The 17,177-nt window shown below is 37.4% G+C and overlaps 1 protein-coding gene across 5 annotated transcripts in view; it reads left to right on the plus strand.

The window, feature by feature from the left end:
• The window catches only part of FAM135A (family with sequence similarity 135 member A), an 81,062-nt gene that overhangs the window by 30,245 nt on the left and 33,640 nt on the right, over positions 1 to 17,177 (plus strand). For 4 of the 5 annotated variants that reach the window (XM_048938241.1, XM_048938244.1, XM_048938242.1 and 1 more), the window contains exons 4-11: positions 4,066 to 4,145; positions 8,758 to 8,897; positions 9,013 to 9,083; positions 9,418 to 9,591; positions 12,539 to 12,665; positions 13,050 to 13,203; positions 14,712 to 14,789; positions 17,028 to 17,077. In XM_048938241.1, the coding sequence (XP_048794198.1) occupies positions 4,066 to 4,145; positions 8,758 to 8,897; positions 9,013 to 9,083; positions 9,418 to 9,591; positions 12,539 to 12,665; positions 13,050 to 13,203; positions 14,712 to 14,789; positions 17,028 to 17,077 (874 nt within the window). The remainder of the gene's footprint in view (positions 1 to 4,065; positions 4,146 to 8,757; positions 8,898 to 9,012; positions 9,084 to 9,417; positions 9,592 to 12,538; positions 12,666 to 13,049; positions 13,204 to 14,711; positions 14,790 to 17,027; positions 17,078 to 17,177) is intronic. The other variant, XM_048938245.1, reaches the window with a different exon arrangement.

Here is a 17,177-nt window from a genome sequence, read left to right on the forward strand (position 1 = left end):
CAGAGTATTTTAAGGATATCTAAGATAATTGAATGTAACAAGTCTTTGATACTGAATTGTTGTCTGGACTCCCAAGGAGATGCAGTTGGATAGATGAGATTTATGAGTCAGCTGAAGATTTATCACAAGAAGACAACATTTATGGTACAGCTGAGAAGTAGTTGGGAGTGGTCAGTTTGTGTTGTTGTTTTTTTGATGGAAAAGGAAGGATTGTGGCACAAATTGATAAATGTCCAGAGACGGAGAGATGAGAAATGAGAGTGTCCAGTCTTGATGCATTTTTTGAAATTTCTTTTTAAAACTTGCTGTCAAATGAGGAAAGTATCATAGAAACATAGAAATATTTCCTATATTGGAAGTGACCCTTGTTGGAAGGATCACTGAGTCCAACTCCTTGCTCCACACAGCATTGCCAAAAATTCAAACCCAGTGCCTGAGAGTGTGGTCCAAAGGCTCCTTGAACTCCAGCAGCCTGGGGCCATGACCACTGCCCTGAGGAACCTGCTCCATGCCCACTGCCTTCTTGTGAAGAACCTTTTCCTCACACCCAACCTGACCCTCCTCTGATGCAGTTCTGTGCTGTTCCCTTGGGTCCTATTGATGTCACTAGAGCTCGGTGATGCCCCTCCCTTTGTGAGGAAGCTGTAATGGGGTTTGATGTCTGTCTTATATTGCGGCACCCAAAACAGAATACAACCTGGCAGTCTCTTCCCTTGACTAGCTAGTAGTGCTGGGCCTGATGCACTCCAGGGTACACTTGGCCCTTTTGGCTCCCAGGGCACACTGCTGGCTCATGTTCAACTTGACATCAACCAGACCCCTCAGATCCCTTTCCATGGGGCTGCTATCCAGCCTCTCATTCCCCAGTCTGTATATAGAGCCAGGGTTGCCACATCCCAAGTGCAGAATCTGGCCCTTGCTCTTGTTCGGCTTTATGTGGTTGATGATTTCCCAGCCCTCCGATATCTCAGGATGTCTCTGCAAGGCAGAGCTCTCTACATTTAGAGGAATCAACAGCTCTTCCCAATTTAATATCATCTGCAAACTTAATATACCTTCAAGTCCTGTTTCCATGTCATTTATAAAATCACTGAAGAGAACTGACTCCAAAATGAAACCCTGCAGAACCTCATCAGTGACTGGCCACCAGCCTGATGTAACCCCATTTACCCTAATTCTTTGAGACCAACGTTATCAGCCAGCTGTTCAACCACTGTATTTGTATAGCTGTATGCTGCACATTTTGTCCAGAAGGAGGCTGTGAAAGTATTGAAAGCTTTGCTGAAATCCAAGAAGTTTACATCAGCTGTCTTCCTTTGGTCAACTTGGTAGCCTTGTCACAAAGGGAAATTGTTTGTAAAACAGGACTTTTCTCCTTGTGAACCCATGTTGGCTATGACTAATGACTGCATTGTCTTTCAAGTGTTTTTTCAAGAACTCCCAGAATAATTTCCTCTATAATTTGAACAGACACTGAAGTAAGACTGACAGGCCTGTAGTAACCAAAGTTTTTTTCATTGCCCTTCTTGAAAATTGGAATGTTTGCCAGCTTTGAGTGTAGTGGAGCTTCACCAGATTACTAAGACTGTTGAAAAATAATTGAGGGAGGTCTCATGATGACATCAGCCAGCTCTTTGAGTACCCCAGAGTGTATCTGAGCTTTAGAAAACACTTCTTTATTTTCTGCATTACAAATGCTATTTGGTTGTAAATAAAACATTTTATATCAGTATCACAGCGCTTCATTTGCAGAGAGATCCTTAATCTATAGAATATTTAAAGATTAGTGATGGTGAATAATTTGGATAACTACTGTGTAGGATGTTGGTTTTTTTTAATTGAAATATCTTATACTGTAAAATAATTGTTTCAAAGACCTGGGTGCAAGATTTGAAACTAAGGTTTGCATATTTGTCCTAAGCTGAACTCCTCCAGGATTTAAATATTCAGATTAACAGGTAAATGTTTTGCTGTAAACTGCTTAAAGTATAAATCTGCGCTGAGTATCAGAGCCACCTGTCTCAAACAAGCAAACAATGCACCTTCATCTCCCCATTAACCCAAATTAAAATCCATCAGGCAGGCAAAGGGTTTACTGGATAAAGCATAGAATGCTCTGCTTTTGATGAATTAATAATAGGAAGAGTAAGGTTGTCAAAACAGGCTTTTGTTTCACAAATTACATTCGAAGCATGTAATGAACAATTCTATTGATTACTGTTTTCACTGGGGCCCAGAATGTGAATAGTCATCTAATATCTAATAGCATCATTAGGGCAAATGAGTTTTACTACATTAAATACTATGGAATTTAACCTCTTTCTCTGTTCAGTGTTCAGTTTTTGTTGTTTGCCTTGCACATTACATTGTTGCAGTCTTAATTCATTAATCCACATTTGGTAAAGATTTTAAACTAAAGCTATGCTCTGTGTATCTGCAACACGATTCCATATGTAGTCTGGGAATGATGCAGATTTGAGCTGTTTTAAAGTCTGATAAAGGGACCCAGCTTGATAGAAGGTTAGTAAAAACACAGCGTGTCGCTGAACTACTGAGATGTATTATTTAATATAAACCATACCAAGGATTTTCCATTCTTTTCTCAACACCTGAAGTAACAAGCGTTGTGCTCTGCTATCACATTCCTATCATTTGGATCACGAGAAGATGTGCTTTGCAGGATGTTGTGCTCTTGTGTGGTGCTTACTGAGGGTCCAGAAATGACAGTGAAGCTGAAGCTGGTGAGAAGTCTCTCCTTACTGAGGTTATTGTACATCATAATGTACCATCTTTCCTCAGTGTAGGTGAAATGAGTAACTCACCAAATGATAGAAGTCACATCTGACCCACAGAAAAGGAGTAGCTTAGCAAACTAGATTGCATCTTGCTAGATTACTGATGAGAAGACTCTCTAATCACCTTAATTCCTTACGCTCCTGTAGAACATGATAGTAAGCACTTAATTGTTTATCAGGTGTCAAAGTAATTCATACTTTATGAACGACTTAAGAAATGTGCTTGAAATCTTCTTTGACCTGTGGGTGTCTAAATCAAAATATGTAGTTATTAGTTTGCAGCAGGTTGCTTTATTCAATTTTTAAACAGTAGGAAGGATTTTGCTGTGAGCTCTTATCTCTAACCACACCACTGGCTTAAATATCTTCTGTTGGACCAGACTAAAATTTATTTACTAATTTTGTGGAAATGTTAATTTAAGAATGATTTTTATTTATTTATTCTTAGGCAAATAAAAAGAACATTTACTGATGAACTACCGGATCATCGGTTTAGGCTGAATTGAAAGAACCCAAAATCAGAACAATGCAGTAGGTTGGGATTTTATTAGTGTAGGTGATGAAAACAAGCTGTAAGATTGATTGAGTGGAATAAAAAAGCTTCTGCCCACTTTCTACTTCTGAATGTTCTCGTTCCCTCCCTCTGGTGGAGGTGATTTTCGTGCAGCTGTGTTGCAGCTCATGGAACTCTCTCATGGAGGTGACCGCAGCTAACCAGCTCAAATATAAACAAATTATCTGAATTGAGATGAGATGGAGAGAACACATTGTCTAAGTATTTATTTGTGGGTGCTTGTGTCATGTGAAAAGTCCAATAAAGTGTATGAGACAATTAGGGATTTCATAGATCACAATCAAGGCTGGAGACAGTATGGAACTAAACAGGATTAAAAACTCTATTTAAAGATGCAGACACAGACTGAGAAAACAAAAAGCAAAAGGTGTTGGTTATGTTTTTTGTTGGTTCTTTTTTTAGGCTGTAAACCTGCAGTTCCTACCCTTACTGGCATAAATCTACCATATACCTATATAAAAATCTACCCCAACACTGTAATTTGGAAAGATAAGCTCTGTGATCAATTCCTCCTTCTATTCACATGTGGCCATCTTTCTGCTTGATGAAGAGTCACAAGAGCACGGTGTTAATCTTTTCAGTCTTCCTTGTCTTGTTCCTCATTCCTATTTTCTGCTTCTTCATTGTGTGTACCTGAATATGGTAACTGAGATGTACTGTACCACATGTGTTGCAAGTCACTGTCTTTTTCTTTAGCTTTTACCAGATTCGTGCATCTATGAAAATCCCTCCAAGAATTCCACACAAATTAGAAGCTAGTTTGTTACATGCAACTGGTAAGTGCAAGGCCTTGTAGTAAATGTAGACATTATCTTGCCTTGTTAATTAAGGAAATGTCATTTTTCCCTTATATTATTATAAGTAACATAAAAGCATTTCCATTTTGTTATTAACATAATTTAAATATAAAGTATTTGATTATATCCTGCTGCAAAATTAGTTTGTTCATAGTAATGAGACTGAAAAGTTAATTGCAGAATTTGCCTCAATAGTTTTTCTCTGTTAATTCTCTTTGCTGGTAGCAAAACATACTAATATCTTCTGGTTTGTTTCATCGATATGCTTGGTCCTCTGTGTTTTGGACCAAGATTGCCAAGGACAGTTCTCATTTAAGTAGATATCCTTCAAGTCATGGAGAACATAGGATACAGACTGTTATTGGGACTGTTAACTCTCTCACTCCCCATTCCCCCCCCCCCCCCCCCCCCCCCTTTTTCTTTTTTTTCAAAAAGACTCAAAAGGGATCCAAACTTACTGCTGGAAGAAGTTAGTGCTCTCCCAGTTCTGTCAAGCTCACACCTCACTGTGCTGTAGAAATGTGAAAACAAAAATGAGTGAAATTTTCAAGTGACAGGTGAAATTCATAGAATTGCAAAGAAGGACCTACTGTGGTCTGAGAAAAATTGAGATGAATTTTCCAAAACCTAAATTTTTTAGGCTATTTTAAACTTAATGTTGAATAATACAGCTTAGACACTGAATTTTACTCAAGCTTCTTGAGTATTTCTTGGATTTTCTAGATTTATGTGAAGAAATAATTCCTACAAACCAAAACTATTCCATTTCAAACAATGTGTGGTGTGGCTTAGGAAATGTGGCTGTGCTAAACTGATCCTTTTGCTCCAGTAAAAAAAAAAAAAAAAAAGATTTTTTTTTAATCATTTAACTTAATGATATGCTTAATGTTGCTTCAAGAGTGTTTCTTTCATTTTGTGGTATATTTTAGAACAGTCTCCAGTTAATTTTTGGAAAGCTGCAATCTTGTTAATAAATTTGGTGACATGTGTTAGCGCTTTTGTCTCTCATTACTAGGCGTAAACGTAAAGGCTGCAATTTGATGTGAGTTAAGATCAGCAGTGCTGTCAAAACACATCAGCCCTTGATTCTGCCTGCCTGCTACTCTTTACCTTTATATTGCTCTGTGTGCTGTACTAACACAAATGTCTTGTTTGACTTGGGAAGCCAAGTGGGGAACTCATTCAGATAAGCAGCTATTTCACAAAAAGTAAAACCCTCTAACCCCCCAAACTGGGGTCCTCTCTCAGTTTGGCATATCAGATTGTTGTCTGTAATGGCTGTGCCACTGCAGTTTATATCCTTCTCCTCCACTTTAGTCAATGAAAGGTTGAGTAGAGCTGCTCTTTTTTTGGCTAGTTAAATGCATATCAAGCTACAGCTTTGCTTTTTGGTTGTTTTTTTTTTTTTCTTTTTGTGGTAAAAATGCCGTTGACATACTCGTTTGTCCTTCTTGTGGATTTGACTGTGTTTTATTTTGCTGAGGACCTCTGCTTTCTATTTGTTTTGGTTGCTTGCTGAATTTAGCAGAACTGTAGATTTTGGTCACAGCTCTGCTACTGAAGGTTGGTGAATAGCTGATACCAGTGAGTGAGACTGTCATGATTTCAGAAAATAGCTGCTATTATGCTGTCTGCAGAACAGCATAAGTTTGACCCATTGACCGTAGGTGTCTGTTGTTTGTAGGCCATAGAGGAGGCTGTACAGGAGCCCACAGCTCTCCTTGAGAAGGACATGTTGTGTCAACCAGATGTTTTTGTTGTTCTGTTTTCCTAATACTTATCTCTCTTCTAAATCTCATTCTCCTCAACAAAGTCATGGTTTTCCCGCTTTACTCCAAATCATCTCACCTAGTTACTTCTAGCTCTCTGTAGCCTCCTTGCAAATCAACAGCCATTTCCTTACCATAACTGTGTGTTTTCCACTCTCCTGCAGGCTGTCTGATCTAGATCTTCCTTCTGTTTCCACAGGTTAACTATACATGTTCAGTTTTTCCCTTCTTCCTATTGCTTAGAATAGAATCCTCAGAGTTGGAAGGGACCTTTAAAGGTCATCTAGTCCAACTCCCCTGCAATGAACAAGGACACCGCAGCTAGATCAGGTTGCCCATAGCCTGATCCAGCCTGGCTTTGAAAGTCTCCAGGCACAGGGCATCCACCACATCTTTAGGCTACCTGTTCCAGTGCCTCGCCACCCTCACTGTAATGGACTTTTTCCTTATATCTAACCTCAGTCTAAATTAGCTTCTTCCTCTGCTTTTCTTTTTATCCCTTACCCAGGCCTTCCCTCCTTTTCATGAGATCATGAGATTTATAAATCCATGGTTCTTCCATTTTTATTTCCTGTGTCCTTTAGTAGTTACTTGAAATACTCAGGGACCTAGTGAGTTAGTGGTGACATGGCAAGACATTTGCTTTAGCTCCAACCTTGCAAAGGTCTCCTAGCATTCTTGTAACTTGAAAAGTGATGTAGTCACAATTGAAGAAGTTAAAGAAAAACATTGGTAATTGTACTTTGTTGTATCAGTTTTAAGGCTCTTCTGAATTTCTTCTTCTGTAAGAAACTCAACAGTAGTTTTCAGGAGAAAAAAAAAGCACTTTAGGAATGAAGTAGAAATGTTCACTGTGCAAAAAATTAATTCATGTAGCGGAATCATTGAACCGTAAAATGGCCTGGGTTGGAAAGCACCACAATGATCATGTAGTTTCAACCCCCCTGCTATGTGCAGGGTCACCAACCACCAGACCAGGCTGCCCAGAGCCACATCCAGCCTGACCTTGAATGCCTTCAGAGATGGGGCATCCACAGCCTCCTTGGGCAACCTGTTCCAGTGCGTCACCGCCCTCTGTGTGAAAAACTTCCTTCTCATATCTAGCCTGAACCTTCCCTGTCTTAGTTTATAACCGTTTCCCCTTGTCCTATCACTATCCACCCATTCATTCCCCACTGTTTTTTCTATGTGGCAGAGGAGGCTTTTTGTGAGGGTAGAATCCTAGTAATAGCCTAGTCCAGACTGTACATTGTTGACTTACTAATTAAAAAAAATAATAATAGTTCTACCTTGTTGATTTCATATTGTGAGACCTTGACCCCAGGTTGATGTGGCTCTGCCTGTTCCTGGCACTAGTTCTTCCTTTCCTCTCCTTTCTCACTTCCGAGGATGCAGTTTCATGTTATGCTCAGGTCAGCGGAACTGAGGGCTATAACTCAAGGCGCTGGTGGTGCAGAGGAAGCAGGACCTTGGCTGTGTGTCTCCATTACTGCTTTTATATCAGACTGCAGTAGCAGAATCCCTTTTGCTGATGGTGTACAGCTCTGTCAGATTATGTGTAACATGAAACCATGCCCTCGCTGCCCTTCACCTCTAGCATATGACATGAATTGATACAAGGTGAACGTGGCATTGCGTAGGGGAATTACCTTTTAATGATTTATCCTTTTTATTTTGTCCAGAAGACCTAAATTGATGATGCATGTGAAAGCACTTCAGCAAAGAAAAATGTATTTTTACAGGTTTCCAGTTTCTGATGGAAGCTTAGGCTAAAATGTTACAAAGGTGACATACATATTTGCCATACACAGACTTGTGCAGTGATTTTCTATCGGTGGTCTGTGGGCTCCAGAGCTGTAAAGCAGGAAGTATTTATTCAGTTTTCTTTGTCTTTTGTGTATTCCTAAATGATTTAAAAAAAAAAAAGATTTTTTTTTTTTTTTAAAATCAAAGTTTCACACTCCCATTTATACAACCTCTAAGGCTTTGTGTTGTGGAAGAGGTTAATGTGATTGAGGCTGTTTGTTGAGGACTGATAAGAAACTGTTGTCCTTTCTGTTGCCTCAGTTCTTCCAAGTTCCACTTTCTTCTATGCACTGTTTCACAGGATTGTGGCTGTTACCGTATTTCCTGTGTGATAATCCCTTGCTACTAATTATTGCTGAATACTTCCTTGGGAACTTTTAAGAACGATTCCCTTTCTCTTTTCTTCCAAAATTCTTTTGACCTTTATTGGAAAAGGATTCCCCAACCATTTATCACATTTTTCTGAACTCTTTTTGATGAGCAGCTTCTGAGCTGAAAGCAGAAGCGTCAAACTGATCAAGAAATGTCAGATTTGGGTGATAGACTTTGAACTGGTCTGGCCAGAGTAGTATGCAAAAATCTGTAAGGAAAGGAGGAACCACCTCTGTTCTTGATTAATTCAGTGGAGTGGTGGTACGTGTCATTTAACATCTTCGCCTCATTTGTAGTTAATTCTGAGGTCTCAGTATGGTTAAACATTGCCAAGCAAAAGGAATGATTAATGAAATAACGTTAGAATTTTTGATGTCTCAAATGTCTTACTATAGATTCTTCGATCTACAAATTGTATTAAAAGTGAATTACATTCAAATATATTTGATAAAGTATTTTTTAGAAACAAAGAACGTTCCTTCAAACTCCATTAGCTGCTGACTAAAATGGAAACTGCTGCTTTTGTTGGTGTAATGTTTATAAATGTGGTCATGGAAATGATAGGAATGTTAGGATACTTTATTAACTGCTCTGGAGTTTCCAGATGCTAGAACTATTACATTAATACTTGTTTCTCTTTCCAGGTGCAGATCTTGCCTTTCCTGCTTCAATCCATGACAATATAGTTTACAGTAAAACATTTCAGATTCTCTACAAAAATGAGGAAGTTTCTGTGAACGATGTGATGATTTTCAAAATAAAAATGCTGTTAGATGAGAGGAAGGTAATCTGCCAGTCATCTTAACTGTATTCAGATGCTTAACTCCTTGCTGTGTGCAGTTTGAATTAATATAAATAAGGGACCTGAAAAATTTCATGCTTTCACAATTTCTTTTTAGATTGAGGAGTCTCTTAATGAAATGAATTTTCTGCTAACGTTAGACCTGCACTTCACGGATACAGACTATTCGTAAGTTTAAATTTGGAAGATTTTATTACAGCAACAGCATATGTTAACTTTTTAAACTAATTAAAACTGTGTTATATATATATGTACTGTGTTCCTATTAGGCATATATGAGATTACAAGATAAATCCAATGCTGAGGCCTGTTAAGGTTTCATAACCAGCTTGATTCATTTTGATACTGTTTTTCCCTTGGGAAGGTGCTATTGCACTAAAATATACACCAGTGCTAAATTGTTATCTGTACTGGTTGTTAATAACTTGCTTGCACATTACCCTGTAAATACAGTCACTGTAATTGTATGTGGTTTTTTTGTTTGTTTTTTTTTTACTCTTAGACCAGATGACCTGAGCACACTACAGCCAATTAGTAGCCGAACTTTAAAGTTGCACTTTAACTTACACCGGGGCCTTCATCATTACGTCAATGTTATGTTTGATTACTTTCACCTTTCTGTCATATCGGTTATAGTCCATGCTTCTCTGGTTGCTCTGCATCAGCCCTTGATAAGGTAATCTCTTGTTCATAAAGTGTAAATGAAGTATCAGGTGCCCAAATGGAAATGCTGTCACCACAGTATACTTAGGAAGGAGTTAAGTCTCAATGCAGTGGGGTTTTCTTTATGATTCCGGTATCCAAGGTCCAGAGTGTGGAGAAACGTCTTTTAAGTTATCTGGAACAAATGTTGAATTTGTTTTTGTTGGAAATAAGCGTATGTAACGTAGTAGAGAGATGATACAAGTGGAGAACAGAGAAGGTAGGTATAAATATCTGTATGGAGGGATGTATATTTATAGGTGTAAACATTTATTCATGTTCTTCATCTGTAAGATCATCTGCTGACTCTAGTTAGTGACTGAAGTGGATGCTGTTAATAGAATATCCTGAGTTTTAAGGTACCCACAACGATCATCGAGTGTAATAGAAATAGAGCATCTCTTGCTGACTGTATTCTCTGTTTTCAATTACTACTGTAATGGCAGTGATGTCTGCAAGTGATGCATTTACCTTTTCTAAAGTAAGTAAAACCTAGGGTTTTCATTTTTTCTTTAAATAAGCTTTTACCTAGCTTCCACTGAAGCCTTTTTCTTTCATTAGCTCGTATCATCCATTGCAATCTTTTTGCTTCTCTATCTCAAAAATAAGCATGAGTAAAGGGCTATACTGCCAGCCACACAGACGAAGCTTTGTCTTTAGCGTACCTGTCTTTGCCTTCTTTCAAGGTATTGAAGACTTGAAATGCTTTAGGATTTTTCATATTCAAAATCAGATGGAGATATGAATACTAAAGCCTTTAGCATAAGGAATTTTCACTGCTTGCACCTGGCTTCACCTCCTGGCAATACATGTATTCACGTATGTTACAATGCCATTCTAGGTCTGTACTAGTTCAGAGAATTCAAGTAATTTCTTTTTTTTCTTTTTTCTTCCCTCCAAGTTGAATGGCTTTAGTGATGAGTTTGAGGCAAGACTGTCTAACTGAATGAACTGAACTCTCATATCTCTGAAGGGACATTTCAGAGTGTCTGCATTGTTTAAGGGAGGAGCAGTTAGTGAGGAGAGGGAATATCTGAGCCTAGTACTAGTCTGAGGATCTCACATAATAAGATGTCACACTTAAAGTAGCACCATTTATATGAAATGTCAGTTGTTAAAATACAACACAAGTGAAATTCAAGTGTTTCACCTGTGTTCATCCCTTAGCTATATGGTCAAACTTCAGTTTATTGAGAGAAAATGAAAAAACAGGCTTTGTTACTAATTTTCAGTCAGAAATGCATTTGTCCCTTCTGACTTTTTAAAAGGTTGCAGAAAATTTGTATAATCTTGTATAAGTGTTTCTTCAGTTTCTAGCTTCCTAAGCATGTGGGAGGAGATGCTAAAACAAAACAACTTCATTGCTGCTTCATTTATCTTTAAAGTAGGATGCTACTGGTGTTGATGAAATTATTTTAAGGATCCAAGTTGGGCTTTTCATCAATTTTGGGCAGGGAGGAGAAAGAACCTTCAAATGCACAGTGGTTTTTTTTTGAACTGGGCTATGCTATATTGTAATATTTAGCAAATACTTTGTAGTTGCCATCTCCTTTTCTGGCTCGTATCTCTGGCTTTCTGAAAAGCCTGAGCATGTAGAAGAACATGAACAGAAAATGATCAGAGGATTGGAGTACCTCCCTTACAAGGTAGGCTGAGGGCGTTGGGCTTATTCAGCCTGGAGAAGAGAAGGCTGTGAGGAGACCTCATTGCAGCTTTCTGGTATTTAAAAGTGGATTATAAACAGGAGGGGAATAAATTTTTTGCTAGGGTAGACAGTGACAGGACAAGGGGGAATGGTTTTAAGCTCAAGGAAGGGAAGGTTTAGATTGTATGTTGGGGAAGTTCCTTACAGAGGGAGTGGTGAGGTGCTGGAACAGGCTGCTTAGAGGGGTTGTAGATGTTCCATCCCAGGAGGTGTTCAAGAGCAGGTTGGATGGGGCCCTGGGCAGCCTGGTCTAGCACCTGATCTGGAGGTTGGTGGCCCTGCCTGTTGCAGGGAGTTGGTACTTTATTATCCTTAGAGTCCCTTCCAACCCAAGCCATCCTATGATAGCAGACTTCTTTCTTTCCTCCTTCCTTTGTACTCTTGTAGATGAAAGTTTGCTAGGCGGTCACTTTTTGGGCATTTTCCCTTTCAGACTAGCATCTAGGACCTCCTTCTCTAGTGAACACTTGGTGTTAATATTTTACACAAGAGAGAGGAGGTGATTCTACTTGGTTACAGCCTTGGTCCCTGTGCAGTCTAGTTTCTTTAATCAACTTGTCACTGATTATTCCTGCCCACTGTCTAAAAGCTCCTACTTTTTGCATTCATTCCTCTTTCACTGCTTTTTCCCCAGCTCTGTCCTCACAAAGCTGCTGTTACAGGATGCTCTGTTCTCCCAGCAGTCCTTGATAGGCTTTCCTCTTCAGTAGCAGAGGTCAGGCTTTTGTTACAAAAAAGCAATGGCGGTTTGTGTGACAGCTTTCCAACTGCTTGCTACTGTTTCACTTGTAGGAATAAGAGTCCCCCCCAAAGATGCCAGAAAATGAATGCTTCTCACCTGTCACAGATCAAAATGGATCTGTATGGCTTAAACTTTCAGGAACGTGTTTGAATTAGTTGCATTGGAAAGTATAAGAAAGATCTTACATAGTCAACAGCAGAACAGTTCAGGGCAATAATTTCTTAAATTGCTCCAGTAAGCTGGAGACAATCTTGGAAGAGAACTGCTCCCCTGATGTAGCACTTGAGACTAACTGAGGCTTCTGGGCAGTCCCTGCATGAGGAGTTCTAAGAGGGCAGCCCACCATGCTGAAGGCATCCAAGATATTACTGAGAAACAGCTTAAAAAGCAAAACAAAACAAAAACAAAAAAAACTGTGCTAAATTTGTGACACGTAACTTGTTGGACTTACCAGCTCATTTCTGCTTCTTGCAGTTTTCCTCGCCCAGTGAAGAATACGTGGTTAAACAGGAATGCACCAGCACAAAATAGGGACTCTGTGATTCCTTCTCTGGAAAGTGTGGTCTTTGGCAATAACTACACAAAGCAGTTATCAGCTGATGTAAGAATACCTCAACTGAATGTTTCATTTGTATTTTGTAGGGTGATGTGAGTTTTATCTCAGTAAGTCTTATCTTCTGCAGAAATATTACTTGATAAAGAATGAACTTTGTTAAGACTTATTTTGTTGTGTCACATAATATGGGAAAATAGAAAAATTTTGCAGAAGGCTGTTACATATTTCAAGGTTATGCAGATGGAAAGCTTACAATATTTAGTGTTTAGCCTTCATTTTTGAGATACTGCAAACCACTGAGAATTGCAAAAAGCTGAATGAGGTTCGTGAAAAGAGGCAATTTGCACGTCTTCTTATTCTGTTAACGCTTCATTTCTTGTATCAAATGAGTACACCTAAATCTTTTTCCTCTTTTTTTTCTTTTTTTAGGGTTGCAGTTTTGTTGTTTCAGAGTCTTTCCTCAGCCATGCCTATAATTTCCACTATACACTTTGTGCCAGTTTGCTGCTTGCTTTCAAAGGCTTACATAGCTATTTCCTTATGATCACAAAGGAGCTCCCGTCTTCTCACCGAATTGAACTGGGTATGTTGAATTTAATAAAACATACAGCTTTTGCTTTTTCCTGAAATTATCTCCTCTTCTTGACTGAATTGGCATTATTCTCATAAGTCTTATATATCTAAAATCCTTCTGCTCGAACTCAGCTGGAATTTAATAATTAAAGAGAACACAGACAAATGCATTACAAGTTTATGCATAGAGAAATACCACAAACGGAAGCTTTTTCTTTATAGAAGCGAAAACACTACATAGAGTAGTTCTGTGTTGGTTATCTTAATCTTGATATGGAGGGGAACGCCCTATTAAATGAATGACTCAACTCTTAGTCTAACTTGTAAGAACAAAATGCACTTTTTGCCAAGTAGAATCTGTTGGTATTATTGTTACTGTAAGAATAGGCTTAGACTGCGTGTCGATATTTAAATGATTCAGAGAGAACCTTAAATTCCCCTAAAACGCTCACAAAATAGATGTGATAGAAAGAAGCTGGCAACTGAATTGCGTTGTCAGGAGGTATCTTTTGCTCCTCACTGTAGTCACAACAAAGATTCACATAAACTTCAGCAGCACTTGGCTCAGACCTTTACTCATTTCTGTGGGTAACTTGGCTTAGGGAAATGCAACCTTGAAAAGAAATATTCTAAATAAATACATTAAGAGAAAAATAGTATTTACATTTATAATATACACTGAACTGATTCTGCTGATGGTTTGTTTCCTGTGCTGTTTGTTTTGTTGTGTTGTTTTGGTTCTTTTTAAAAGTTTCTGCCATAATTATTTTCTTGTTTCTGAATTTTTTTCTTCATTTATTCCAGTTATTTTATATATACATTGATTGGGAATATTGATGTGACAAAAAGAACTAATACTATGGATACTAATTGTGCTGTTATTACTCGCCCTTTGCTCATGCAAAATAACCAGTGCTTATCATTAATGCTAATTTCTCTAAACTCATCAACAGTTAAAAATAAAATAACAAAAGAAAGGAAAAGCAAGCCACGTTTCTATGATATCTTCTACAAAATAATTGAAGCTCTCTGGTCTTGAAGTACAAAATCATCACTTCTTTCAATTTTTGAAGTAAATGAACTGCCTTTTGGTGATTTTATATATGAGATGGAAGACAATCTCTTGCCCTGTTTAAATCTCAAATTGTCTATTTTTTGTTTTAAATTAAATTATAACCTCCTTAATTCTGTTTTGTCTGCTTGCTTTGCTGTTGCTCTGCCATACCATTTAAGGAAAACAGTGATTTTGCAGAAGCATGCACGATCATCTTGAACTCAGTTACTGTAATTGAGCTTTTACATGTTATTGGTTTCAGGAAATAAAAGAGTGTAATGTCTATCAGGAGTGATATCTAATCTATAAACTACACCAAAATTATATGCTTTCATGTATTTCTCTAACTGCACTAATTGCTAGGCTAGCCATAAGCTTTTCTGCTAACTTTAAGGCAAATAATAAATCACAGATGAAAGAAGGAGTGTAGTAACTAGTCATGTGTGTGCAATCCCTATAACTAGCCAAGGCCAGCATGCAGGTCCTTTATGAACGCCTTCTCAGAAGAAAGTTTCCACGAACCCAGAGAGACGCCTACCTAGGTATGTTTTCAAAGCAGGGGATTTAATCCCTCAGATTTTTATTAATAACATCAAATACTATATTCTTCTCTAAACAGGAACACTATTTCACTATTCAGCCATAATAGGAGTACGTTAAACTCCAGTGAAGTCTGTAGAATTGAGCTACTAATTTCTAGATTGAGTATAGAAAGTAAAATCTTTCATTTATTTGGTTTAGTGTTATTCTGTTTTTAATTTTAAAAAGTAATTGAAGAGTTCAGACAGTTGTCATAAACTTAAATAAAACAGCAAAAAATGATAGTTTTATTTAAATCACTATGGACTCAGGGTTTTGTTGGTTTTGTTTGTTTGATTTTGGTTTTTAAATAATTAGAAGCTAACAGCGCTTCTTCCTGAGATATCGTTCAAATTGCTTCTGGCTTCTTGAGATTTGATTCTTCTAAACCCTACACAAGACATTCTCACAGGTTAGGGTGCATTTGTCCACATCTCAATGGACAACCCACCTTTGGAGAGTGTCAGTGTTGGTTTGATGTTATGCAAACCATGCTGTTTAAGTGCAAGGCACTTTGCAATGGGGAAAGAAAAAAGTAGCAGTTGAGTCTCGCGGACATTAGTGTTAATCATGTACAACTGCATTTTGGTTTTGTTTACAAGAAGGAACAAAACAAAACACTTTTAGCTGAGCCAGCAAAATTTCATCAGGTATATACTGGATACACAACACTGCTATCAAATGTTAATTTCATTTTGTCAGTGCTTTTTTTGTTTCCTTTGGTACCGGTAGCTCAGATTTAGAAGGAAATCAAATCACTGTACGAAATTATTATTTAATTGATTAGATTGGATTGACTAGAATTGGAATGATTAGTAAAACATTAGTTTTAAATGTTTCAAACCTGTCCTCAATCTCAGTGTGACAAACAGGGTGACAAACAGTATTGTGTTTCATAGTGAATCAGATCTCTTTTTCCATTAGTGACAAAATTTATGTGGCCACAAACACCCCAAAATAAATATACAAATGGTATATAAACTGTTTTCAGATATTTTCAGAATAATTACCAAGTGGTCTCAAGTTAATAGGTATAAGTAGTTTCATTCCAAACTATTTCTAAACTTGCTTCTGAGAACTTCCTGCATTTCTGTAAGATGCATATTTTCTCAGACCTTGGAGTTTCTTGAATTGTCATTAAACACAATTGCCATTGTGTTTAAACCTAAGTATGTATAATGTATAACAGTGATGTGAAAGTCAATAAATACTTACAAATCTAGAAGGTGTCAGCTGAAGATGAGTCAACACAACATTGCTGCTGGTAAATTTATTTCACTGTCCATATCCTAGGTTCATTAATGTGAGTTTGTTTTGTTGGTGTAGATTCTCAAATAAAATAGTGATTTTTCCTTAATACTGTTTTTATAGAAATTATATATTTGTTACAAGTAATACAAGGTTTATAAATCGTTCCCTTGTTACTGGTACCTCACATGTAGACAGAAATCTAATCATTGTACAAATTTGTTATTTAATCGATTGGATTTCGTTGACTAGAATTGGAACTATTAATAAGAAAGGATATCATACATAAAGGACTACATCTGTATTCCTTATTTATAAGTCATTTGAGGTTCTGAGCAAGTTTAAGCTGCCATACTATGCAAGACTACGTTTCTCTTAACATCGAGCTATTTAGAGAAAAAATAATTAAATTATTTGAGAAAGCTGTAAACCCTCAGACAACCAAAGAATCTGCTTTCATCCATGTGGCTCACAAATCAAGTAAATAATATGCCCATAGAAAAAATGGTGCTAAAGTAAACAATGCCTGGAAAATCTGAGGTGGAAAATCAGTTGTGTTGCCTCAGTTGTGAATGATGACATTGCTGCTGAATAGCTGAGCAGTGCTAAGAGGGTGATATGCAAACTATGTAATCTAACTTGCAGTGTTTGCAAGAGCAGCTTGGAATGAAAAACTGGTATCCTTGCCAAGGTCTCATGAGAAATGTTCACAATACATAGTTGCAAACCATTTTTTATTAATCACGTTCTGTCCTCAATATCAGTAATTAGTATGAAATCATTTTAGTAAGAGTTTATAATATACTAATTTGAAGCTCATTGTAGAAATTAATATGGTATGAAGTTTTATTTGATAGCCTCTTTTCTTTTTAATGGTTTTGATTGTGAGATAATTGTCTTTGCTCTGCAACTTGGAAGGTGTTTCTCATAAATATATACTCTCATCTTTCCAGAAAACATCGATGTAGAAGTTCGTCTTTCAGAACTGTGTGAAGAAGTAAAGGTAATACTTTTCAGTTATTAAATAAGTGAAGTAACTGTAAAAGTAAGAGTATGATAATTCCATGTGCTACTTAGGAATAAAATACTTTAGTGATAACTAC

The sequence above is a fragment of the Lagopus muta genome, chromosome 2, assembly GCF_023343835.1.
Source record: "Lagopus muta isolate bLagMut1 chromosome 2, bLagMut1 primary, whole genome shotgun sequence".
Classification (NCBI taxonomy): Eukaryota; Metazoa; Chordata; class Aves; order Galliformes; family Phasianidae; genus Lagopus; species Lagopus muta.